At 44.8% G+C, this 27779-nt stretch overlaps 1 protein-coding gene across 5 annotated transcripts in view; it reads right to left on the minus strand.

Annotated features, from left to right (window-relative positions):
* Positions 1 to 951: 951 nt before the first annotated feature.
* LOC106566912 (ankyrin repeat and SAM domain-containing protein 1A) overlaps positions 952 to 27779 on the minus strand; it is a 113421-nt gene continuing 86593 nt past the window's right edge. For 4 of the 5 annotated variants that reach the window (XM_045693153.1, XM_014135506.2, XM_045693154.1 and 1 more), the window contains 11 exons: positions 20817 to 20932; positions 11140 to 11238; positions 10890 to 11036; positions 10350 to 10766; positions 10172 to 10243; positions 9877 to 9963; positions 9364 to 9501; positions 7784 to 7966; positions 6353 to 6459; positions 5499 to 5599; positions 952 to 3187 (listed from right to left, as the gene is read on the minus strand). In XM_045693153.1, coding sequence (XP_045549109.1) covers positions 3003 to 3187; positions 5499 to 5599; positions 6353 to 6459; positions 7784 to 7966; positions 9364 to 9501; positions 9877 to 9963; positions 10172 to 10243; positions 10350 to 10766; positions 10890 to 11036; positions 11140 to 11238; positions 20817 to 20932 — 1652 coding nt within the window. In that variant the 3' untranslated portion in view covers positions 952 to 3002. The remainder of the gene's footprint in view (positions 3188 to 5498; positions 5600 to 6352; positions 6460 to 7783; positions 7967 to 9363; positions 9502 to 9876; positions 9964 to 10171; positions 10244 to 10349; positions 10767 to 10889; positions 11037 to 11139; positions 11239 to 20816; positions 20933 to 27779) is intronic. The other variant, XM_045693156.1, reaches the window with a different exon arrangement.

Consider the following 27779-nt stretch of genomic DNA (forward strand, 5'->3'; position numbering starts at 1 on the left):
GTACAGCACTTTGTGACATCGGCTTATGTAAAAAGGGCTTCATAAATACATTTAATTGATTGAGCTTTATCTCGAAAAATACCGGCACTCTCGTTTTGCATTGCAGTGCGCCGGATAGGTGGAGATTTCACTTAAGAACCAATAGATGGTCTAAAATGTGCAAGCTCTGCCCACTCAGGGCGATGCAAAACTAACGCCCACCCTTCATCACAGTCACTGGTTTGCCTTTCCCCTTCACATACAAGCTCTTACAGGTTTGACACCCGATCATAGATTCATTTTAGACTACACAAGCTTACAAACAATTACAATGGCAAAGTCAAATTGTTTGTAAGCTTGTGTAGTTTAAAATGAATCTATGATCGTATGCTATCCATTTGTTTTTTTTGTATGCTGTTCTTTGTATGCCATTTTTATATTTGAGAATTAACCAATGATATTAGGCCACACTTGGCCATGATTACAGACACCTGTGTGTCTTTTGACACTATATAAACGAGTCATCTCACAGTGTTTGTGATCATACCCTGATGAAGACAGCTTGGCTGTCGAAACGTTGGATATTACATTTTTGCATCTGAGCTCCTAGAGTGTGCGGCTCTCCCTTATTTTTTAGTTTTCTACTCCGCTAGCCAGCACCTCGCCTTAATAGGTGTGTGTTTCTTTTTCTTCTAGATTCTTCAGTAAACATTAACCACTGAAGTCCAATGGGGATTTCACTTTGGTAACTGTCTGAATATCAAATTGAATGTGTCAGTAGATGCAACACCAAGCCTGTCAGGTAACCTTGCATGCTAAGACGTGATCATGTTGGTTCATCATACTGTCATCATTACCTTTTCTCTGTCTTGTGACTACACACATTTAATCAGAGCCTATAGTACTAAGAACAGTATGAAATTCTTCATGGCTGAATGATTGTCAAGTACATAGAAAAAAAGACCAGAGGAATCTGGTTCATCATTTCTTCATTTATTAGTTGTACAATTCTGAAAAATAATAATCATAAAAAAAGGACTGGAAGCCCAAGGTCATTTACAATCTTTTTTCTTTGTTTCTGTAGTGATGTCCCTCTGAGTTCTTTCTCTCAGCCTGTTTTCAGATCGTTGGGTATTGTTGGAATCAGGGTGAAACTTTGAACATTGTTATACTCAGAAGTATAGGAACATTAGGTACTAAAGAGGAGTGCCATAAAGAAGCTTGGGGGGGGGGGGGGGCTGAGTGCAGGGAACACGATTTCATGTGGCAGTACTGATAAGGGGAGAAACCGTTGAAGGCTCATATCACTTAGTTCCCTGCTTAGCAAGAATGATGCAATGTTTAGCGATAAGGAGACCACCCGAAGTGGGGTATGAATACTACCACTGGGGAAGCCATGTCGGTGTCTGAATTACAGCTGTATCAACCCTTTGGGAAGAATTAAACTTGGTTAAGCTTCTCTAGTGTCCGTGAGTTATTTACTAAAAATTAGAACCTAACAGTATCATGATATGTAGAACTTAATAAGACAGTCCTTTTTCGACAAATGTGGCAAAACAATTCCATACGTACATACATATATATAGATATCTATAAAAACAAAATCATTCAAGTATCAAAATACAGACTGCTAGAGATTAATTTACAATCCAATATCATTGTTATCATAGTCTTCATCAATATCATCAGAATAGTCCCATTGTACTACCCATGATCCTTATGTGCAAACGCGGAGACAGGACCAGGTTGATGGCTGCAGGTGCTCACATCAACCAGCTAAAGACAGCTGTATCATATAGAGTGAGTACCATATAGCTAGTCTATGTACCCACAGAGGCTCAACACTCCAGCTGACCACAGAGTACCCAAAACAGTCAACGTACCAGGAGAGATACCATATGGCTAGAAAACACTGTGTACCATATTGTACCTACAATCTTACAGGACTGGTTTTCTGGATTGACTAGTTTAAAATGAATCAAATGGAATCAGGGGGAATAAAATGGCATCACAGTACCTCCTAACAGGTCCTATAGTTTCCAGTAACTGAACAGTTTAAACATACAAAAAGACACTCCCCCTGTTTTTAAAAGTTGCTGTAGTGTCAGTTGAACAGCCCTCCAAACTTCATCCATGTCAGATTATTCCTCCTGTACACTATTACATTAACTATCACACTTCTGTATGTTATGAATGACAAAAGGAAGATAAAGCGATGCTTTGATGTAACTGACCCGGTGCTTGAATGGATGGACATGAGAAAGCCTGTGAGTGTACTGCTGCATCTCGCATTGTAATTATTCTACCCAGTCGTACCCTAGTGAGTATAGCATACCGAGGACAACTTTAATGCATTCCTTTATCTAAATCTGTCTCCCATTTCCCACTGAGATATCCAGGTAGATCTCTACTTCTTTTCTCCAAAATATATTTTTATGTTGATTACTACTGTCTGTACCTTAATAAAATTCCCTGTCAGAGTAAACCGTAGCTTAGCGTAGCCCTCAGCGAAGACACATATAAGGGTATGGGAAAGGCCCCTCTGAGGGATCGATCAAGAGAAGCATCCATCTTCAACTCTCATGGAACGGATACACAAGTCACAAAATGTCAGGGAAAAACAACATCTGGGAACATGACACTCTCAAACCCCCATAGATAAAATACACTGTCTGAACAGCATTCACTGGCCTGTCAAGGATAAACATGTTTTCATTTGTAAAAAAAAAAAAAAAAAAAAATGAAAAGGAGGGATGTTAAAGTCGAGTGCTTCACATTGAAGGAGAGATGCCTACCAAACAAACACCCACCTTTCAGTCTCTGGATAACTGACCAAGCTTTGACATATTGAGTCCATTTTCCAGTGTAAGTAAGTGGATGCAGTGAGGATATTGGTTGTTTGGGCCTACTGCTTGGGGGCTGACTTCCTGTCTGTGTGATACAGAGCTACAGCGCTGACCCCTGGAGCTGAACACCACAGTGGAGGTGAGAAGGAGTGGAGCATGAGGAGAGGGCCAGGGGTGTCAGAGAGGAGGTAGGGCCTTCCTGGTGTATGCAAGCATATCTCCAGTGGTACTGGTAGGAAGGGTGCATGGAAAGTGGCCTTTCTCATGGTTCCAAAAATGCATCCTGCCCCACAACATAACCCCATGGGTATGGGTCACCCCTGACCTCTCACTCTGGCTGGGTGTCTGGTCATGGTAGTCAGCTACATGGGAAGGGAGACACACACCAACACAGCACTGGGGTTAAAATAATGTAAAAACATAACTGAGCCAACTGAAAACAAAATGGCGTAGATATAAAAAAACAGATTTTTCTAGATAATGATTAAATTCTGCTTCCACGTTAGCACTGAATATCGACTGAGGCAGGGTGAATAGTAAAAGAAACACAGACAGTCATTAATGACAACATGATGAACACAAAGGAGAAACTGTATGAGTAGTGAAAATGAAAGGGAAAGAAGGAAAGTCCCCTATTTCACTGTTTACTTTCAACAGACATTGGGTTGATTACATCTTGGCACTATTTGGAATATGGCGATGAGATAGAAATTTAGATCGATGCAGAGTGACTTGATTTCAAATGAAAAAACACTGAATGCACTATACCGAAAGTATAGCAACATTATGTAATGCTGTACTCTTAATCTTTATACATCAGCCTCTTTTTAACCACAGTGGATGGATTAGATGCCAACTAAACAGAACGTGCCTTGACAAGGTTATGCCTTCATCTTTCAGTCCATTAAGACATGCTTGGATTAGGAAAGATGGATGGTACAGCAGTTTATTCTTTTGACGCATTTCACCTAACCACTCGTCTCCAGTGAGAGATTTGATGAGCTCCCCTCCTCATTAAGGTTAATATAACCGATCAGCCCTATATTGACGGATCTACCGGCTAGGCTGGCTAATTAGACTGAAACCGTCACCCAAGTCTATTACTGGTGGCTAGAGCAGAATTCATGCATTTTGGCTCATAATCTATTGAATAAACAGTCAATTTAAGTTCTCGTCATATCATCTTTGACGCACATATTTCCCCAGCATCCAAGCATTCACAAATGTTTCATGACACTCCAAATAAGGATTGCACTAGATATCAAATTCTCAGTCAAAGAGCAAGGCATGCTCAGATTGATTTCCCACATTGCTGTCTATAACAGTGAGGACATCTATGTAGGACACTATGATCTGTTTGAACCTCTGTGTCCTATCTATCCCCCATCAATGTTAACTCCATTAGTTACCAGTAGAGATCTCCTCCTATCACAGTGCTGGACTCTAGACTACTTTGGCAGCATAACACAGAGTGCCAGTTTCCCAGACTCCGATTAAGTATGGGAAACCGACACAAAGACTGAAAATAAATCAGACAGGATACGCATCAACATGCCCTTCCCTCTGTTAACCCAAATGGACCAATCCTAGGTTGGGCTTAGGGTTTAGTCCAGAGTGGTCTTCCATCCCCTTGCAGAGAAACAGGCAATGTTCCTACTAATGTGCATAGAACTACAACAATGGAACAGGGAGTCTCTCACAGATCTTTTGGAAACAATGTTCATCCAGGTATGTGATCCTTCGCTGTAGAGAATATTTTTTTTCTTTTTCTGAGCACTGGAGTCAGGAGTTTAAAGTTCAGAAAACAAGGAAGGGGAAAGTTCTTCAAGAGCACCTCACAGTGGCCGTCGCCTGGTAGCGCAGTAAAAGCACCCAGAGGAGAAAACAAGATTGATTAATAAAAGAAAGGAAAAAGAAAGGAGGGATAGATGGAGAGAAAAATGAAGGATTGTCCTAAGAGAGTTTGGGGGATAGTAGTTTGTAAGAGGGAAAGAGGAATGGTGAGGAGTGGGGAGGTAGGTAGGTAGAATGGAGATAGCAGCCACTGAACAAACTTAATCAGACTGGATTTGTGGATTACATTAGCTGTCCTACACACATCATAGCTAGGGTACTGAATAACAGCACCATACATTAAAACAGGTTAAGCAGAACAAACAGTGTCAATGTGAGGGAAGTGGAAGGACAAGGTAGAGTATCATGCTTCACAGAGGCAAGGGGAACCAAATGCCTAGGAACATACTGTACGATGATCACAGAGCAATGATTCAGGGCCCAGAGGAGTCAGCAGTTTAACACAGCGAAAAGGAGCAGGGACCAGGGTGTAGTCCAGGAGGTTGTCCAGTTAGTCCCCACAAACAGATCTGTGGTCAGGGGGAGAGGCAGTGGCGAGGCAAGGACAGAAGAGGCAGGTCTCATAATGGTAGACTGAATAACAGACCAGGGGAAGGAGAGAAGTTGAGTCTTTCAGCAGACAGAGGAGAGGAGGTGGAGGCAGAGGAGGGCAGGCAGGAGGGTTCTGGCCCAGAGAAAGAGGCAGGATGCAGAGTCACAGTGAAAGGCACACAGAAGGAGGAGGAGGAAAGGTACAGTAAGTCAGAAGGTCAAGCTCAGGGTCAAAGGGGAGAGGGCAGGAGAGGTGTCAGGTCCACTCAGAATATGGTGGTCTCGTACTTAGTGCTGATGGTCCTCTTGGAGTCTTTAGGGACAGGGTCCACCAGCCACGTGGTGCTGCTCTGGGACTGGGAGTCCACTTCCAGCTCCAACGGGTCCACCTGGTGGGGTAGGACACAGAGGGGGCTCAGATACAGGATTTGACACTTTAGGGTGAGAGAGTCAACAGACAAATAAATGCAATTAGTGTGCTGAATTACATGTTAGTCATTCTAAGATCACGGTGTGGTGAAATCCTGCACGGAGCCTGCCTGGCGCCCAAACAAAATCTATCTTTACCCCTCTCTAACAATACCGCTACAACAGTTTATTGTGCCTGAACATGTTGTGCAAACAGAGAGATCATGACAGGAACTGATGACTCATTGAAGCACAGTAAAATGTACTAAGTGTGAGTAAGAAAACCTTAACAGAGGAACCAGTGAGGACCAAGATATACCACATCACATCAGCAAATCAAGTGTGATTCCCAACCTGGAATGTTCATACCAGTAGGGGGCGCCCAAGGGCTTTACAACTATCAAGGGGTCCAGTAAAGAACAACACAGTAACCAACAGAGAGTTGATGGTGTCTCAACATGACGTCATCTTTTGAAAGAAAGAAAATCATGTGACTCCAGGTTGAGAACCCCATTGAGACAAAAATAGAGAAGAAATGAGGCGTGAAGAGGAGAGACAAAGGAGTAATGTGGATGGATTGAAGGGGAGGAGAGAAACGTGAGTTTTTGGTAAAGGATTGGTAATAGGGGAATCGATCAAGCCAAGGCAGTAACACATACAATTATGTAGAAAGGGTGGATGATCGAAGGATGAGGAAGGGGAGAAAGGATGAGGAGAGAGGGAGAGAACAGCACCTGGGCAACAGGGCTGGCAGAGTGGTGCAGTGGGAGGAAGGAGGGACGGTGGGTGGTGCAGGTGAGACAGTAACAGCAGGAGCGACTGTCCAGCAGGGGGGAGAGTCCTGGGAGAGACAGACAGGACAGACAGGAAGAGAGCGAGAGACAGACATTAACACAGGGGAAGTGAAAGGACAAGAGAGAGAAGAAATAAGAGAAGGCCAGGGAGGGTGGAACAACAGAATGGGGAGGACTGAAACAGAACAGGAAGAAGGGACAGATTATCACAACACCCTGCTTAGCCCAGTAACTGGGGGACATGAGATATGCTGATTTCAGGTATGTGTACCGATGGGAGGGATGGGAGTGGTACCTGTCATTTGATACCTCCTGCAGAGAAAGGCTTTACATAATGAAACCCCTCTGCTAATAGCGTCAGTATATAGCTATTAATCCCAAAGCACAGCTATGACGACGGTGTGGTTGCTTGTTTTTAGGGGTGTTCGTCATTGTGTTGCTTTCATGCTATGCCAAAATCACACAATTTTCCTAAGGGAAAGGATTGTGTATGAACACACCTTCTGTTTGTTATATATAATAAATAGTCCAAGCAGCCCTGTGATCATCACATTATCATTCAGTGGCACAGGAGGCTGGTGAGAGCAGGACAGCTCATAATAGTGGCTGGGATCTAGTGAATTGAATGGTACAGGTAGCTGCCAAAATAAAGAAACACTTGAGTAAATGAGGGATACAAAGTCAAATGAAAGCAGGTGCTTCCACACAGGTGTGATTCCTGAAATAATTAAGCAATTAAAACATCCCATCATGCTTAGGGTCATATATAAAAATGCCCGTTGCCCATTATTTTGGCTACCATGGCTAGAAGAAGAGATCTCAGTGACTTTGAAAGAGGGGTCTCAAAGGAGCAAACGGGGTTTAAAGTGTGGTGTGTGTCTCAGTCACCAGATCAACCCAATTGAACACTTATGAGAGATTCTGGAGCGGCGCCTGAGACAAAACACCAAATGATGGAATTTCTCGTGAAAGAGATGGTGTGGCATCTCCTCCAATCGAGTTCAAGACCCTTGTAGAATGTATGTTGAGGTGCATTGAAGCTGTTCTGGCTCGTGGTGCCCAACATCCTATTAAGACACTTTATGTTGGTGTTCCCTTTATTTTGGCAGTTACCTGTATCAAATGAATGGAAACCATGTGTTTCATACCATTCAATTTATTCCGTTCCAGCAATTACAATGAGCCCGTCCTCCCCAATTAAGGTACCACCAGCCGCATGTGTTCAGTGGCAATCCATTCCTTAATGTTTTAATGCTACTGGCAGATTTTCACAATGATGTGAGGAGCTGCAGGATCATTTTGATAAATGACTTGTTTGTTTCCTGTCCAAATCAGAAGAGAATTGTGTGTGTCCGCATGTGACAAACTCACCCCTGATTTTCTTACGCCACCCCGTGGTTTGGGAACGGGCCGGCTAGATTTGGTCTCGATGACCTCTGCCCCGGGGCCTGCTGGGATGCCCTGGTGTTGTTTGGTCCTCTGGGCCTGGAGAGCTAACTGATAGGCCACCTCAAATGCCTGTCCCAGCGTCAGGATGATTTCATAGGTCAGGTTCTACCAGAGGGGGTGGAGACAGAACGTAGAATCCTACTCAGTATTCTACTCCCTCCTCCGCTCTCTCATATCAACAGACACACAGACATCAGTGCTCCTGAATATGAACGCTGCTGCATCACTCAGATTGAAGTGGAGAAGTGAAGAGTAACTTCCAGGAGAGATGCTCTTAGTCAGACAATGGAATCTATGACTTCATTTGTTATGTTTATTTGCCTGCACCACTTTGTAAACAGACCCAACTCAATGGCAGGCAGAGCTGTCAGGTAGAGAGGAAGTGTAGCGAGACAGCAAGCTGTTCCCTGGCTGCAAACACCTGCTACTGCAAACCAACGGGGGCTGGCGCCGCATCACATTAAAACACACATTCTAATTAGTGGATAGGACCAGGTGAAGGTGACCACACACTCAGGACACTCAGGACCAGAGACTGAGACCAAAGCATTGGAGGGGTCTGTGTGTGTTTATTTGTACACCCCAAAAGTCCTTGATTTGATTGGCTTCCTCTGACACATACAGCACCCACTGGGCAGCTCAACCCACTCAAGTGAGACATAATTAAACACCAAACCCAGTCTTGTAAAGTTAAGTGACAAAACAACTCCACCCTAAGAAAAACAGAAACACCGCTTATTCCTGTGTGTCTCTGAGGAAATGTATTTCTGTTTATATCCTTTGATCTGATCTGGGATCTGTACTACTGTGTGGGCTGGTGAAAAATGAGCCTGTGGAGTCCAGTAGCAGCCTGGTCATTACTGTTTAAAAGCTTTGATCACATCTCAGGGTTATTATACTCCCCCACCTCAGATAGTCATCAGCAGACATGTCAGAAAGGTGGAACCAGCCATAAACAAACACCCATTGACTTGAATGGGGATGGTCATTCTATGAATTGTATTTCTATGTGACCAGACTCTAGTAGTCAGTCGGTGGCTTTCGATGACCCCTGCGGTATTATATTTGAGAAGCCTTAGAGTTTAGACAGATAATCAGTTATCATGAATGAATGGTGTGGTGGGGAATGAAGGCCATCAGCGTTGCCAAAGTGAGAAACCTCACAGTGACGTAAGCGGGTCGAGAAAGTAAAGATGACAGTGATGCAGTGCTGCTGCCAGTCAGTCACATCTCCTCTGAGGATTGAAGACGGTGGCTGGGAAGTATCCCATATGAGGACAAAAGAGAGGATATCAGGGAGGAACTATGCTCTGTGGACAGGACAGGGCAACAGTGTCTCTGCATGGAATTGTCACACCGCAGGGCAATATTTCAGCAGTAGAGCTATTATGAGCAGTCTGAAGTTGGATGTATTCTGCAACTAATCCAATAGCATAGTATACAATGAAGTCACGGCAGGCTAGAGTAGATGAGTGGGCTAATGTGTAAGCAGGTATTCTCACCACGTCCACCGTGCTGAACACATGGCAGTAGTGGTGGTTGGTCTGCAGGTCCTTGGTGATGTAGGCAAACGTGCACAGATCCTCTGGGTCCTGGGCCGCGCACGAGATGTTCCGGATTTCATGTTCTGCAATGATGTTCTGTATTTGGAGGAGGAACCAAGATTAATGTGGAGTCACAGCGGCAATAACACCAACCACTTTCACATCTCCATCATGGGAAAAAATGGTTAATATGACACCTAACAAGTTCAACCTTCAACCTCGACCTACTGCCCTATTAAAGGACTATCTGTCATGTCTATGACTCACTTAATAGACAGGGGTGAAATTTAGTAGGAGAGAGAGGGTTGGGCTGGATCAATGTGACAGGTGAGGTGTGATACTGGGCTGCTTCCTCTGGTGTCTAGCCTCCATGGCTGGGGTGTGTGTATGAGAGAGACTCATCTGTCTAGTTGCCAGATATCACTGTATGGATCAGGCCTAAGGTGAAAAGGGGGCACCCCGCCAACCAACCTTATTGGCCGCGTCAATGAACTTCACCCCTTTATAGGTGATGGAGAGGACGATGGTGGGGACCTTCTTCATCTGCTCTGTTGACCTCTGAGAGACAGAGATGTATAGCATGAAAAGGAGAACATTAACTTGGGTCCTTGTAATCAGGAAAGCGCAGGTCCCAATGAAGAGCAACAGCTGGTACAATGAATCAGATTTAAGACAATACAAGTTGCAACAAAGGGGAGAAAAATCAACAGATATAAGCTGAAATGTTAGATAACAGTCTCTCTGGAGAAACAGAGGCTAGACCTACCCTCATTTTGGCACAGGCATCCTGGGTGGAATCGGTCCCCCGTAGCTCCTTGATGAGCATAGATCCCAGGTACTGGAGAGAGGAGAGAGCAGGACATTAATATAGTAGTACAGAGAGTGGGACACCATCTGTATTAAAGAAAGCCATTAGTGAGTTACAACAGGAAGAGAGCCCTTACATTGGCTTCATATCCACAGGATTCAAATATGAGCTTCTCAGGCTGGTGGTGCCAGTTCTGTACAGGTGTGTAGGGTGCTGCCAGGCTGGGGGGTCGCAGGGTCAGACGAGGCTCACGATGCCGCTCCTCATACCTCTCATGTGATCGGTGTCGTTCACTGCGGGAACGGTGGGGGGACACATCGTATTCGGGGTCAGGCCCCTTCCTCCCCCCAGGCTCCCCCAGGGGCAGGATGGGGTCCATGGAGTGGCCCGTATAGGAGTCCATGTGACTGATGGGAGAGGAGGTCTGGGATACCAGGTCCTGACACCTGATCTGGGACAGGCGGGGGGGCTTGACAGGAGGTTCCTCATAAGGCTGCTCTGCCAGCGAGGCGATGATCCGTTTCCTGTGTCCCAGCAGGGAGATCTTCAGCACCTGGAGAGACACAAGTAAAAACAACCATAGAGCATGTTGCCATTTGGCACATATTAACTATTGAATTAAATAGCTACTTCGAAATGTTCTCGCTCAAACTACATTTCAGAGAGACACACTCACGTTGACAATCTCCAGTTCCCACAAGTTCTTGACACAGTCGAGGCTACGGTATCCGCTGGACAGGAAGCTGTGTTGGTACTCCTGCAGGCCCAGGAGGTCCAGCCAGGAGGACAGAGAGTTGCTGCCGTCGCAGCCCAGGGCCTTCACCTGCAGGGGGAGACTCACAGTCACACAATGATCACTTCACACAGTCAGGGCCAGTCACACTAACTAGTAGCGCTATAATGCTGCAAGGGGGCCATGGGGGAACCTTAGGTAGGGATCGAGCTGCATGCAGGATCTTCCTCCGATGTCCTGGGTCTGTGATGCCTATCTCCCTGAGGTCCTGATCCTCCATCACATTACTGCCCTGTAACAGAGAGAGCGGAAGGTCAGGTTAGAATGACATACATCACAATGATCCTACCGACATGGTCTCAACGTCGCCATAACGCCAGGCTTAGCTGCAGACAAGGAATTGGATAACACAATGATTCATTCAATGGAGGTAGTGGTTTTCTCCATACAATCAATGGAACTCTAACGCAGCCTCTTAGTGTTGGAGGGCTTTTAGGTTAAATCCAACACAATAAAACGGGACTAAGACGCAACATATGGTTGGTTATTGATCTACCTGCCCAGATGCTGTCATTGCGAAAAGAAGGGGTCAATTCCTCTGGGGTGTCAAGAACTTTGACTCTCCTCCCCCATAGAGTTCACATACTGTACAGTTGACTACAGCACTGAAATAAACGTCAATACATTAAATGAAATGTAATTTAAGTGTATGGGGGAGGGAGGGAGACAGGCATTAGAAAGTCCCACACAATACCATCTACAGTCCCACACAATACCATCTACAGTCCCACACAATACCATCTACAGTCCCACACAATACCATCTACAGTCCCACACAATACCATCTACAGTCCCACACAATACCATCTACAGTCCCACACAATACCATCTACAGTCCCACACAATACCATCTACAGTCCCACACAATACCATCTACAGTCCCACACAATACCATCTACAGTCCCACACAATACCATCTACAGTCCCACACAATACCATCTACAGTCCCACACAATACCATCTACAGTCCCACACAATACCATCTACAGTCCCACACAATACCATCTACAGTCCCACACAATACCATCTACAGTCCCACACAATACCATCTACAGTCCCACACAATACCATCTACAGTCCCACACAATACCATCTACAGTCCCACACAATACCATCTACAGTCCCACACAATACCATCTACAGTCCCACACAATACCATCTACAGTCCCACACAATACCATCTACAGTCCCACACAATACCATCTACAGTCCCACACAATACCATCTACAGTCCCACACAAGACCATCTACAGTCCCACACAATACCATCTACAGTCCCACACAATACCATCTACAGTCCCACACAATACTATCTACAGTCCCACACAATACCATCTACAGTCCCACACAATACCATCTACAGTCCCACACAATACCATCTACAGTCCCACACAATACCATCTACAGTCCCACACAATACCATCTACAGTCCCACACAAGACCATCTACAGTCCCACACAATACCATCTACAGTCCCACACAATACCATCTACAGTCCCACACAATACCATCTACAGTCCCACACAAGACCATCTACAGTCCCACACAATACCATCTACAGTCCCACACAAGACCATCTACAGTCCCACACAATACCATCTACAGTCCCACACAATACCATCTACAGTCCCACACAATACCATCTACAGTCCCACACAATACCATCTACAGTCCCACACAATACCATCTACAGTCCCACACAATACCATCTACAGTCCCACACAATACCATCTACAGTCCCACACAATACTATCTACAGTCCCACACAATATCATCTCCAAGGCTGGCACAGCCAGGCAAGAGAAACGGCTGGCTAATCAATGGATCAATCAGGGAATGGCAGGACAGTAGGGTGAAGGGGGCTGAAAGGAGCCTCCCTCCACTGAGCGCCATTGATCGGGGTCACTCGATGGGTCCATCCATTGGTCTGAAGAGGAATCATTTGTCATTACTCAAATGACCAATTAGCTAGGTGAGGTACTGTACGCACTGTGCATTAAGTTGCTCAGAATCTGCTACTGTACGAGCATCAACTTGGGAGGTGACACACACTTAGGATCATCTGCAGTGTTGTATATGAGCCCTGTGTTAATCCCACCATGAGAGCAGAGTCAGGGGGAAGGAAAGATGGAGGGATGGAGAGGGGAGGGAAATTGGGAGATGGATAGGAGGAAGGGAGAGGGCATCAGTGTGTGTGCCTATGGCACAGTGGAATCTACACAGGGGTGAAATTAGTTATTAAGACAAAAGGCTGCTGAGTGGACTGCGGTTCCCTGTGGCTCAGCCATGGCAGGGAAGCAGGCACCTAGGGAGTGACTGTGTGTATATAACTGTGTGCGTGTGCACTTTCTTTTGGCTCTACTGTATTAACCTGAGCGTATGAAAAGATCATGACTCAGGTATTTTCCACTCTGTTAGGATTATGTATGTGTTAATGAGAAAGCGAAAGAGAGAGAAGAGCCATAAGGGAGAGGCCTTCAAATTATTATAAATGTATTTTTTATCAGGGACAAAAAACATGTTTCCTTTATTCATCTAATAACTCATAGTGGAATGACGGATCGGAGCACACCTACGCTCAGACCTGAACTCATCAATTCATTAATCTCTCTCTGATGATGAAGTGGAATGAAGCGAGAGCAGAGCTGCCCACACCACCTAGATGTGGAGTGTTTACAGTTTGGAGCACACCGATGATGCTGTGTTTGGAATGCTAAAGGAGGAGCAGCTACCGTTCACATCAGCACCAGGATTCAATAACGTTACGCAACACAGGTACAGTATACCAAAGGCCTCTATGGAACACATACTGCCACAGTATACTGCCACAGTATACTGCCACAGCTGCACAGTATACTGCCACAGTATACTGCCACAGTATACTGCTAATGCTGGGCCAGGGAGACAGTGAGTGGCAAAATGCTCCAAGCCAATGGTAAATAATACATATCAGTTTATTTTCAAATGAGGCCATATGAGGATCCAAAATGTAAAGGGGGAGTTATTCAACTGAGTGACAGCATAATGTTGTTCTCAATAGACGGGGTGGTTGTTTAGCAACAAAACCAACGGGTGCACAACTATGGGGCAAAACAGACGGGGTTGCATAGATTGTTGACAATATGTAAACTATATTTAGTCTCCAAAATGTACTGAAAACAAATACATTTGCACAATGAGCACTTGTTTTTTCTCAAATACATTGTTACAGACGGCTCTAAAGGAACTACACTGGACTTTGTGCAAACTGGAAAATACATATCCTGGTTCCGCATTTATTGTAGCTGGGGACTTTAATAAAGGAAATCTGAAGAAAACACTAGCGAAGTTTTAACACAACGCCTGCGCCGCTCGCACTTCAAAAACTCTACCAATGCTACTCTCCCTTCCAGGACGGTTACAAGGCCCTTCCCTGCCCTCCCTTCTTTCGGCAAATCAGATCACGCCTCCACCCTGCTCCTCTCTTCCTATAGGCAGAAACCCAAAAAGGAAGTACCTGTGGTAAGGACTATTCAATGCTGGTCTGACCAATTCGACATCGTGTATTTGCAGTGTTATTGTCAGTCACCGATGAGGTCAGAGGCTGCCATCCATGTCAATACAGAGCTGATTTCTAGGACTAACACAGTAACACACAATCCCTCATCCCTGGCTGACTGCATTTCTCTGATCCTGACACACATACTGTACTAAAACCAACTCCCCACATCTACCCCAGTTACCACGGAGACTAGAGGAGTGCCCTTGCCTCAATGACAAAGGAACCTTGAAGGGGATTATCCAATTCCTAATAAAAGGCAATTGAGTGGATGAAATTCTCCAACTGCCTGATATGAGACAAAATCCAACATTCACCTCCACCTCCCCCTGTATAAGGCTTATTCTAATCCCTTCACCCATGGCCTCAAACTGCAGGAGAACTTGTGATAAAGAGTTTCAATCAGACTCAAATGACTAGGAACTCTACGGGGTAATCTCGTTAAGAATCATCGTAAATGACTAGGAACTCTACGGGGTAATCTCGTTAAAGCCCTTTGACTAATGTTCTCTCTTTGCAGGTTATAGTAAGAATACATTACAGAGAGGGAGCTGTCTGCAGCATAGGGGACTGAACCATTAACGGTATGTCTATGTTGTTGTGTACCTGTGTCCATCCATTGGTATGCATAGTATGCGCAATGTACAGTATGTTTAATGCACAGTATAAAGTAGCATGTGAGTGAGCGTGGGTGTTTATAAATCAGTAACCTGTACATCAAATGAGCTCGACACAAAATGATCAAAACTGATTTCTTAATCTCAGGGAATGCAAAACATTTCAGAACAAGTGCCAAGGGTGAGTAAGGGGAAGCTAAACAGTCCTGTGTGCTATTGATAAGCTTCAGTGAATGGGGAAATGAGACAGAATGCCAGAGGAATCTAAAATGGTGGCTAAAATGGTGATAAAGGACATCTTAGATTACACCACCAGTGAACAGAACTCAATTCAACAAAGCAAGGGTCCTTCGAAAACGTATAAAACTCCTAAAAATGACCTCACTTTTTAACTATACAGAGACATGAAGAACCAGCTGTACAGGAACCTACATCATTCTACCGCAATTACACAATGCTTTGTTCAAAAACAGTCCTTGCTAACCTCTGTTACAACATATAATGTACCTAATGGATCAAACTGTTGTTTTTCTGTCATAGTTTGTCCTCCGTTCCATACATCTCAGTAAAGCTCTGCTTCCTCTTCTCTCCCTGGCACTTCATTAGAATTCTGCTTTCTCTCTGCTTGGATAGTTCTGCCTAGTGTTACACCTGAGGGCCATGACTGCTCCAGACTAAGTGTTAACTCTCAGAAGCAGGGTCATGAGCTTGGGGGACTGAGACAGTTAGCCTGGCTATGGACTAGCCCACCTACAGTATGTTATGCCAACTAAATAATAAAATGACTGGAGGGGCATCAAATGTGTTGTGTTTGTGTATGTATGCAGATTGTTAAAATGTCCATTCGTTTTGACAAATGGACATCAACAAAATAACTTACAACATTGAGCTAATCCTTTTTAAAATGTCTAAATGCACACAATAACAATGTTAAAAACCCCTTAGGCCCTTCCTCCGCTCTCCTTGAGTTGATTAGGCATCGCAATTAGTCTGTCCTGCTATTACCATATTACCATTACCTAGTCATCAGAGGCTGCAGTGTGTTCATTACGTGACTGATTTGTGTCGAGAGAACGAAGAAACAGAAGAGGTGAAGAGAGAGAGAGAGAGAGAGAGAGAGAGAGAGAGAGAGAGAGAGAGAGAGAGAGAGAGAGAGAGAGAGACTGGACTGTGAGGATCACACAGGCTGGCGTATTCACAGAGGAAGACTGTTTGGCTGGCTGGCGGCGCCACTCCTCTGATGTTGCTCATTGCCATCATTGTGATGTTCGATTACAAGCCGAGCAGCAGTCCAAGTCTCTTCCCTGGGTAATCATTACCGCTACTGTGTATGCCTGCGACTCCTCTGCTGGCCTCAGAGACTTCAAGGAAATTCATTCCTTTTGACTGCATTGATGAACACGCGACCTACTGCTGTGAAGTCTCAGCAACAGAGTGGGAGCCTCGAAAAAGATGGAGACGTTGTGAACGCCAACTCAGTGTTGTTTCTCTCACAGTACCGCCTGCCACTAGTAAGATGCTCTTTGAGTTAGACTAGTAATTTATGTACAAAGAGGAAGTGTCGTTTTTTTGCGACAGGCATTATCAGTTTAACTGTGAGCATACAGAGTAGAGAGTCTTAGAAGGGATGCTTGCCTCTTCGACTCGTTCCCTCTGGGTCAATAGAGAAACGAATCTCATTAATTTTATAAAGGGCTTCTCCTTCGCTTGTGTCCGACAACACAATACAATCACTGTTATCGTATTGATCTGGTGTTGGGCGCGGCCAAGGAGAGATCACAGTACTCTGCCTGCTGGAATAAATTGAGCTTAATTAGGAACTGTCAAGGCTGCTCTGTACACCACAACAACACTGACTCACCCCATAACCAAGGGTAAAAGCTTCAGATGGCGACGATCCTTTCAATTCTACATTTATTTTTGTGCAGTCAGTATGATTTGAAGGAAAAATGAAGGAAAAATGCTTCAAAATGTCATTTCATTTTCTGACAGCACATACTTTGAATAGCTGAACCTAAAATCTGAGTTGTTGAACAACTGGCAAAGCAGTCTTCATAATCAAACTCCACTCAATTAGGCATCTTCAGACGGACATTTTTGGAGCGTGTGATGTTTGTGTACCCCACTGGCCGACATGTGGCGCTCAGTGCTGGGAAGGTTTATTAATGAGAGGGGTGTATGAGGGGCTTATGATCAGCTATCACAACCTACTGCTAATGGGCCAGAAGTCCAGGGATTAATATAAATACATTTATCTGCCTGCTAAGTACAGTTTTCATTACTTCTGGTGAAGAATGTCAACTTCCTTCCAAATTAGGTAAAAAATACAGGCCCAGTACAGCTGGCAAGAGCAGACAAACATTGTTTCCCAGACAGAAACCCAAAGAAGACCTTGGAATAAACACACACCCTCTCGTGCATAGGGAGGGATGTAGAGTCACTGGTGCTTAGCATGCATGAAATGGTACTTGTTGAAGAGCCAATACAGCCGCACCCCTAGGCTAATATATTACATTTGTTTATATGGGTCTCAAGCTTGAAATGCTTGATTGATTACAAACCAATCCACCCACATCTGAGAGAATGTACTGAGTCCTGCGGGTGGGAGCACTTTGGAAAGTAACAACAGGGAACTTCTGATTTCGAGGCACACATTGAGAACCCTTAAAGGTCACCATTTACTGAAATAGAGGACAAGAAGAAATGTTACAAAATGGTTACTGCTTTTGTCCAAATCCCTCCTACAGAATGGAGCAACGCAGGTGGTCTGAGCCCAGGAAAATAGATAGGAAATTGTCAGTGTCGAGAATTGCCAGAAAGAGGAGGAATAAAATGAGGGGATAAGGGAGGAGTGAGGAAGGCAGGGAGGGAGAGAAGGGGAGACTGACAGAGCTTCAAGTCAGAGAATTTAACACAGGTATTGATGTCAAGAGAGGGAGGGATGGAGAGAAAAGTTGACTAAACTTAGCCCAAAACCTGTCACCCCTTCCCAACACCACATCCTTCCCCCAAGCTCCAGAGTCTGAAACCCAGAGAAATAAACTAAATCAGGTGTGAGAGAGCAGCCCTCTAAAAATCACACTGGAGAATGAGCTGCAATTTGCCTGCCTATGCTGAATATTCTCCCATGATGTAACAGTTAATGAAAGATAATCATAGCAGGTGCATTTTAATGTAGCGTATCCACTCTGACACAGCTGCTCCATTCAGCCATCAAACCAAAGTGCCAATATAGACAAGGCCAGGGCTGGGAATCATAAACCCAGGCCAAACTGCTCATGGTCAGGCTGTTGCCTCTGAGGTTGTGGTTAAGCCATGGGTGAATATGATCCACTCTTGTGTGACTAGATCAGAGACAAAGAAAACCCACTGAGGGAGGATAAAAATGAACAGGAAATACAACGAGAGAGAACAAGGGAATGCGGTCTTCTCCGTAGACCCACTCCGGCTACAATTTATGACCGTCCCTCACGTAAATCACTGTAACCACAGCAGACAATCAACACTTCCCATTGACCTTCACTGTCTGGAAAAGAGAGTAAAGACATTGGAACTAGAAAGTGCTGTGACTGCATCCCTTCACCAACACTCTGCTAAAAACAGTAGGTAATGCATCATGTCCCCTCTAAGTAGGGAAGGACACATTCAGCACCTGTGACTGTAGATATTTTAAGGGGGAAGCACGCACGCATGCACCACACTCTTCTGAGAGTGAGATGACTGTTTCAGGGAGGTGTGTGTGAGTTTGTGTACATGTTTTCCTTCCTTATCAGGACCACAATGTTCTGACAAGTCACCAGAATGTCTGGACAAGGTAGGAAAATAAGAACAAGTCTGGACATTTTTCATGTCCCCAAATTTGTTCAAATGCTATTTTAGGCTTACGGGTTAGGTTTAGGGTTAAGGTACGGGTTAGGTTTAAGGTTAGGTTCAGGGGTTAGGGGATATAGGATTTTAAATGGGAATCCATTTTTCTCCCCAAAAAGTCCTGAAAATGCACGAAAACAAAGCTGTGTGTGTAGGTACAGCGGTAAGCCCTGGTGAGATGGGACAACATTGTTGTGGACACCTCTAATTTACACCTCGCAGCCCACTCCCCTGCCAGGCCAGCTGAGACCTCCATCCTCCCCTGCATCAATACCCCCCTGCAGCTGCTAAAAAACCAAACAGGGCTGGAAAACAACAACACAGCACATTGGGGGCTGGATAACCCCCGTCGGCCCGGCAACACCAGCCCGACGGTTATTGAGATAGTTATATTACGGTGAGGCAGCAGCTGGTACTCAGGCAGCCAATTGATTGCGAGTGAACGAATTTGAGACCATGCCGGTACTGGCTGAGCAGCTGTAAGGTGAGAGTATGGTAGGAGGTAAATGGTGATCCCAACAGCAATAATGACATCAAACACATAACTGCTGACAGCAGGGTGATAACACAGGTCATGTTGGACTTGAAAACCTGGGAATAGGCTGAATAGGTTTGGTGTGCATGGTGCAGCTTTCTGTTCTGTTAACACAGAGCCTAGTTAGCTCTCGTGTTAACCCTTTCCACATCCCCCCCTCGCCTGAAAGCTCCATCTGCTGCGCTGTGACATGTTCTTGACTGCGGCTCTTTTTTTTTTATTGTGGCAGAGTCCTTGAAAATATTTGACAGTCATTTATTCAAGGCATTCGTGACTGACTGTCAGTGTGTGTGTTTGATAGAAAGGGAGCCTAGGGAGTTCGCTGGTCTTTTCATCTCTAAAGGATTTGGTTTAATTGCGTTTACAGAGGTATTTAGAGCCGCTGGCCCAGTAAACAGGAACATCACATTATTGGGATGTGATGCCAACGCCCTCCGTCACCACCAGTCGGGTGAACATCATCTAATCAGACAGCCACTGAGTGGAGGGGCCCCAATAAATCCAATCAACATCCAGCCTGATCCAGGCATCAAACCAACCAACTGTTACAGTCCTGTCAGGAGGGCAGGAGAGGAATCATTTTCCAACAAGTTAAATTGGATAGAATGTTTGCTACATAAACAAACACCCTTCTCAAATATTTTAAAGGAAAAGCTTCGTCATCATGCAATTCAGGTATAACCTTTGTGATTGAACAAAAGGCAATATTTCAAAAAGCTTGTATGTGAATGAAATTTCTGAAAAAGACATCACACAAGGACAGGACCCCTTGAGGACCTGGGTCTTAATGCAGAGAGGAGAATCACAAAGGTGTGATTGAATGAAAGGAGGAGGCAGGAATCTCAGGGGGGTTTAAGTAAATTGGAATTTACAGGGAAAGCTAATGGGATCTGCTAAGGCTAACGGATGGCTGCAACGATATTTGATTAATACCCACTGAAGGAGGAGAAGGAAAAGACTGACTCTCTGACTTTGAAAGTAGGTAGGCAGGTAGAACAAAATAAAAGAGAATTACAGAAGATGAATGACAGTGATACAGATAGAGACAGTGAGACCGAGAGAGATGGTGAGACTGACAGTGAGAGTGAGAGAGAGTGACGGTGAGAGCCGGTGAGAGACAGTGAGACACAGTGAGCCAGAGCCGGTGAGAGACAGTGAGAGACAGTGAGAGACAGTGAGCCAGAGAGAGAGAGAGAGAGAGAGAGAGAGAGAGAGAGAGAGAGAGAGAGGAGGGGTGTGTACTAGTCACTCACCATGTAGTGCAGGTCATCGAAGCCGTTGAGCAGTAGCTTGCTCTCGTACTGCGGCAGCCCCACGTGCTCCAGCCAGTCTCCCACGGGCTGGTCCAGCAGCCGCCCGGCCGCCCCACCTGCAGACAGAGGGAAGCGCTTGAGCAGGGAGAAGCCGTTGAGCCGGTAGCAGCGGCACTCTGACGACGACACATGGCACTGCCACATCATCCTGGGCCAGCAGAGCCGAGCGCACCAGCACCAAGAGGGCAGGGGAGACAGCTTGGCGGTAGCACCACAGTGGGCATGCGTCAGCTCCCGCACAGCAGCGGGGGCCAAACCAATGACTTAGGATCGGGTTTAATAACAAACCCCTGGGTCTCAGGGGCTTACGGGGTTGGGTGTCGAGGGGGTTTGGGGTCCCCTCTGCTGGTTAACAGTATGAGTCCTGTGTCCAGACTGCTGTGTTCACCAGCTCAAATCCACTCAAAAACAAGTGTAGATTGAACAGAGTCGAGAACAGCCACACATGTAACATTGTTCTGCTTAGAACGACAACCATAGACAAAATGTTCCACTTCCACAAAACAAATTGCATTAACACTCCAAGATGAGTTCTCTTAAAACAGGAAATAGGCTATTCTGTCTAAAGTTGCAAGCATGCAGATTCATCTTCCTGCTAATTTGCTCTAGATGTTAATGAGGGGGAGTGTCTCTGAAACGAGAGAGAAGCGTATCACAGAATTTAGGCGATTCGTTCCGGCCCAGTGAAAAGTTCTTTAGAACTCGCACAGAGTAGCAGGGAGCTGGGTGATTAAAACAGTGCATCCCATGGCCCATCCCTGTTTCTCCCCACTCCTCCTCACAGTCAGCAGATCATACACACACTGTCACGCACAAGGCAGGAATCTCCCACCTGGATCACATGACGTGTGAATCAGGAAACCCAGCGTGGCAGAGAGGAGCGACAGGTACTAACAGAAAACCAGAGAGTGACGATAATGAGCTTCAGATGACTATGATAAATCAATCAGGTGTACCAGCTATGCTTGGTATTAACTCAAAGGCCTCCTTGTGGCTCCTGAAACAGGGAATACACTATGCTGTAATGAGCAAAGGTTGAGCTGGTGCTTTGACTCTGGACCTGTGAACAATTGAATCTAATACATTAACTAGTTCATTCTGATAAAAGCTAACTCAATGCATGAACCTTTGCGTTAATCCTAATCGTTTAGAATGCTAAGGTCAGAAGCTTTCGTGACTTGTGATCCACATGACTAATTTAAGGCAAAGCTGAATATTAAAACATCCCAGCTAAAATAATCTGTCCCCAGTGCAGCCATCTGCCATCGCTTCTTATACAGTTGGTCTAGTATCATTCAAATTAATTGCAAATCATTTACATTTCTAAATAGGAGCACTTGAGATGCAATGCTTTTTCTGTGCCTCAATGATGTATAAGATATATCAAACTCATCAATACAAAGACATCAAATCCTACAACAGACTAATACAAAAACAATCTATATAACAATCAATATGGTTTGGGACCCTATTTAAACACAATGTCCTGTCCGAGTCCACACAGTTCTGCTCCTGTCATTCCACACAGCACACAAACAGACTTCAGTTTTTTCCACAGGCAGCACACTTCGAAGTATGAACAAATCTAGCAAGTATCCAGTCTTATACTTCATCCGGCTTTTTAGACCCGTTTCAAGTCTCCAGGTTACACTGCTCTTCAGGCTCACTCTTCATGCACACAGTGTCATTCACCGGCTCCCTCCTTTAAAACGGCAGCTCCTTCTGTTAAAACTTCGATTCACCACACAACGTGTCCAGGCAAACGAACGGTCTACACACAATCTGAGAGATGCTCGGGGTGGTGTCCTTCCATTGTCCTGACTGTTCACTGTACTTCTGCCAGCGATTCCTCTCCTCCCCCTCCCTTTTGCTCACTCTCACTCCCCTCCTCACTCGCGCTTCCCCATTACTCCCTCCCTTCTCTCCCACCCTTTCCCTCTCTCGCTCCCCCTCCCTCTGATACACTGCAGGTCTGCTGTTCATCGTCTGTGAGCTGCTGTCATTCCAAGCACCTACATGGACCCTGTCCCTCACTACATCCACTGTTGCTCCCTGCTATTCTGATCTCAATCCTTTTGTTTTGTTTTCATACTCTGGAAATCTCTCCATCTGTCCTTGCTAAGAAACTCATCAGCTAACAGGAAATGAAGGACATGGGTGTTGGGACCAGTATTATAGGGACCAGCAAGAGGGAACTTCACAGCACCCCCTGCTAGTTACCACCACCACTGTGGAGAAAGAGGAATACACAGGGCTCGATCAGAGAGAGAGAACAGTACAGTGCCTCTTCACATGGTGAGCATAAAAAAGAGCCTTTCTTAAATAAGTATTTCCTGCTGCAGATCCCATGATGATCTGCTGACAGCAGTGGCCAGGCTTCTTGTGTCTCTCTGTGTTTCATAATGTTCCTTCAATTTGTAAGAGGCTGAATGTATCTCACCGGAGAAAGCATTCGAGCGAGACAGACAGAGCACCTCTGTCTCTGTAGCCCAAGCCCATCTCTCTGATGCTGTCTGGTCAAAAATAATGTAAAAAAGCTAACGTTTAAGTTCCTTGCTCAGAACATATGAAAGCTGGTGGTTCAATATTCCCAGTTCTTCAACATTCCCAGTAAATAAATATTCGGTTGCAGTTATTATAGGAAATATGACACGTCGACCATTTCTCTCTATACCATTTGTATTTCATATACCTTTGACTATTGGATGTTCTAATAGGCACTGTAGTATTGCCAGCCTAATCTCAGCAGTTGATAGACTTGAAGTCATAAACAGCGCTGTGAAGCAAGCATTGCTAAGAGCTGCTGGCAAACGCAGTAAAGTTTGAATGAATGCTTACCAGCCTGCTGCTGCCTACCGCTGCTCAGTCAGACTTCTCTATCAAATCATAGACTTAATTATAATACCATAACACACAGAAATATAAGCCTTTGGTCATTAATATGGTCAAATCCGGAAACTATCATTCCGATAACAAAACGTTTATTCTTTCAGTGAAATACGGAACCGTTCCGTATTTTATCGAACTGCTGGCAACCCCAAGTCTAAATATTCCTGTCACATTGCACAACCTTCAATGTTATGTCATAATTATGTAAAATTCTGGCAAATTAGTTTGCAACGAGCCAGGTGGACCAAACTGTTGTATATACCCTGACTCTGTGTGCAATGAACGCAAGAGAAGTGACACAATTTCCCTAGTAATATTGCCTGCGAACATGAATTTATTTTAACTCAATATGCAGGTTTAAAAAAATATACTTCTGTGTATTAATTTTAAGAAAGGCATTGATGTTTATGGTTAGGTACATTGGTGCAACGACAGTGCTTTTTTCGCGAATGTGCTTTTGTTAAATCATCACCGTTTGGCGAAGTTGGCTGTGATTCGATGATAAATGAACAGGCACCGCATTGTTTATATGCAACGCAGGACAAGCTAGTTAACCTAGTAATATCATAAACCATGTGTAGTTAACTAGTGATTATGTGAAGATTGATTGTTTTTTATAAGATAAGTTTAATGCTAGCTTGCAACTTACCTTGGCTCCTTGCTGCACTCGCATAACAGGTAGTCAGCCTGCCACGCAGTCTCCTCGAGGAGCGCAATGTAATCGGCTATAATCGGCTTCCAAAAGTGACGATTACCGATTGTTATGAAAACTTGAAATCTGCCCTTATTAATCGGCCATGCCTATCGGTCAACCTCTAGTTTAAATAGACAGCTCGGTGCATTCAGCTTGTCAACACTTCTTACAAAAACAAGCAGTGATGAAGTCAATCTCTCCTCCACTTTGAGCCATGAGAGATTGACATGCATATCATTAATGTTAGCGCCCCGTGTATATTTAAGGGCCAGCCGTGATGCACTGTTCTGAGCCAATTGTAATTTTCCTAAGTCCCTCTGTGGCACCTGACCACACGACTGAACAGTAGTCCAGGTGCAACAAAACTAGGGCCTGTAGACCTGTCTTGTTGATAGTGCTGTTAAGAAGGTAGAGCATCGCTTTATTATGGACAGACTTCTCCCCATCTTAGCTACTACTGCATCAATATGTTTTGACCATGACAGTTTACAATCCAGGGTAACTCCAAGCAGTTTAGTCACCTCAACATGCTCAATTTCAACATTATTCTTTACAAGTTGAGGTTGAGGTTTAGGGTTTAGTGAATGATTTGTCCCAAATACAATGCTTTTAGTTTTTGAAATGTTTAGGGCTAACTTATTCCTTGCCACCATTCTGAAACTAACTGCAGCTCTTTGTTAAGTGTTGCAGTCATTTCATTCGCTGTAGTAGCTGACGTGTATAGTGTTGTCATCCGCATACATAGACACACTGGCTTTACTCAATGCCAGTGGCGTGTCGTAAAAATGGAAAAAAAGTAAGTGGACTAGACAGCTTCCCTGGGGAATTCCTAATTCTACCTGGATTATGTGGACTTCACCAGACAGATGTTGCTCTCAGTTTTTGTGATGAAACAAAGGTGTAGTTTAATGTATTCTGCAACTGTGTCTTCTTATTGTTTCGGCCTATATATCACGGTAGCAAGTTATATGAACTAGCATGTTATAGAGCAAACAACGCAATTCTCACAACACATTGGTTGTAATATGGCTTTTTTTTCCCTGGCTTGGCTTCCCCGGTGATTTTACCTCTGCACCGTTACTGCTCATTAAGATAGTGCTGGAGGAGTGGGAGCCATAGAGATAGCACCGGTTTTACCTCTATGGTGGGAGCGAAGCAGGTCTAGCTGGTGGTTAAGATGCTGTAGTTGATGTAGACTAATTCAGAGGCAGGTTAACAACCTAAACAACCACAGAAGGAGCAGGCCAGGGTAATAACAACAGCTGCAGTGGGCCTGCCTAATTTTTGCAAGTCTGCAAGGGAACATGAGCTCATCCCCTAACATACATGCCTGTTAATATTTTAACAGCTCACTTCAAAGCAGACCACAACAAACAAGCAAAAAACTGCCAGAATGCAATAACGAGATGGCCAACGGTTTTCATTTTTCCTCTTTTCATTGGAATATAGCCGTCGGCTTAAGAGTCTGGGTTAGGCTAGTTCATCTTCCTTCTGTGACTTTAAAGGAGAAGCATACTGTAGAGAAGAAAATGGGAGGATGGGGGAGGAGGCTGACAGGGATGGAGAACATGGTTCTGGTTCACTACCACAGTCCCCGAGTGACCATCCATCAGACCTAAAGGACAGGCCAGCTTCATGCTATAGGAGTGCTGCAGACAGTATTGCAGGCTAACGTGTGGTATACATTATTCACTGCAGTATTCACTGCAATTTACAGTAATACACCTGGTCCCTTCCTAGTTTAGCCATTTTGTCCCACAGCCACAAAGGAAACATGGGCAAAACCAGCAGAAGTGGCGTAACAATCTGGGTCAGAAAACAGTGTCTGAATAGACAGCCTTAAACCAAGGACAGCCACAGTGTGAGCCAAATGGATCCATGTCTTTACAGTAAACCTTCTGCTTAGGCTACATAGAACACACTGGGAATTGTTGAAGGTCATTTCTGACAATGGTCGATTCAACTCAACTATTGATCTCCATTCAAAATAAAGCCATGTCCTTCACTGGCACTAAAGTAATCTTTTGTGACCGACCCACTTGTATAATGGGTCCCTCGTATGTGCTATCCAAAGAGCCAGCTGGCCACCCGGATGGTACCTTTGTGTCTCTGGCTCAGTCATCACTAACATCACTCCATTCATCACTTCCCACATGCTCTCTATACCGCCAGTGTGGTTATCATTATTCAGGCATGTACTGCATCTTTCAATAGCCGGCTCAGTTCCCCGGCTTTAAGCCATTCGCATGGATCAAATGACTGGTCTCCAGGGACCATTACAAAGCCCAAATAGTATACACATGAAGTGGTGGTGGTGACTTCCCTAACAGAATGACTAAAGGCACACACACGCGCACGCCCGCACGCACGCACGCACACAAATAGGATTCCAAGGCGTGAACAACAATGCCAGCTGTATTATACACTTATATTAAGACTAATGGATGTGGCTTTGAAGAAAACAGAAAGCTGTGAAATGGAACAAACTAAAAATCACGAGGTACTTGTTGAATCATCTCAGCCAAAATAGCCAATTGTGTAATGAAGAGTTGTTCTTAAAGCATCAGGGACACAGGGTTGGATTCACAGAGCACATCATTCTAACTGGGATGGATTGTATTACACAAGAGGATAAAAGGAAGATCAAATCTAGAGGAGAGAAACTCATTTATTTCTTATCTTTCTAATGTCAAGCTGGACATCAGAAAGATGGGTTTTGGGAGTCTTAACGAGAATGAGTTGTCATGTTTATGTAAAGTATGTAAATGTATGCAAAATACACCCCTTAAAATGAGTGGATTCGGCTATTTCAGCCACACCCGTTGATGACAGGTGTACATAATCGAGCACACAGCAATGCAATCTCCATAGCCACACATTGTCAGTAGAATGGCCTTACTGAAGAGCTCAGTGACTTTCAACTTGGCACCACCATAGGATGCTACCTTTTCAACAATTCAGTTTGTCAAATTTCTGCCCTGCTAGAGCTGCCCCGGTCAATTGTAAGTGATGTTATTGTGAAGTGGAAACGTCTAGGAGCAACAACGGCTCAGCCACGAAGTGGTTGGCCACACAAGCAGAGAACGGGACTGCCGAGTGCTGAAGCGCGCAGCTCGTGAAAATCGCCAGTCCTCGGTTGCAACACTCACTACGGAGTTCCAAACTGCCTCTGGAAGCAACGTCAGCACAAGAACTGTTCGCCGGGAGCTTCATGAAATGGGTTTCCATGGCCAAGTGTCGGCTGGAGTGGTGTAAAGCTCGCCGCCATTGGACTCTGGAGCAGTGGAAACACGTTCTCTAGAGTGATGAATCACGCTTCA

The sequence above is a fragment of the Salmo salar genome, chromosome ssa13, assembly GCF_905237065.1.
Source record: "Salmo salar chromosome ssa13, Ssal_v3.1, whole genome shotgun sequence".
In the NCBI taxonomy this organism is placed as follows: Eukaryota; Metazoa; Chordata; class Actinopteri; order Salmoniformes; family Salmonidae; genus Salmo; species Salmo salar.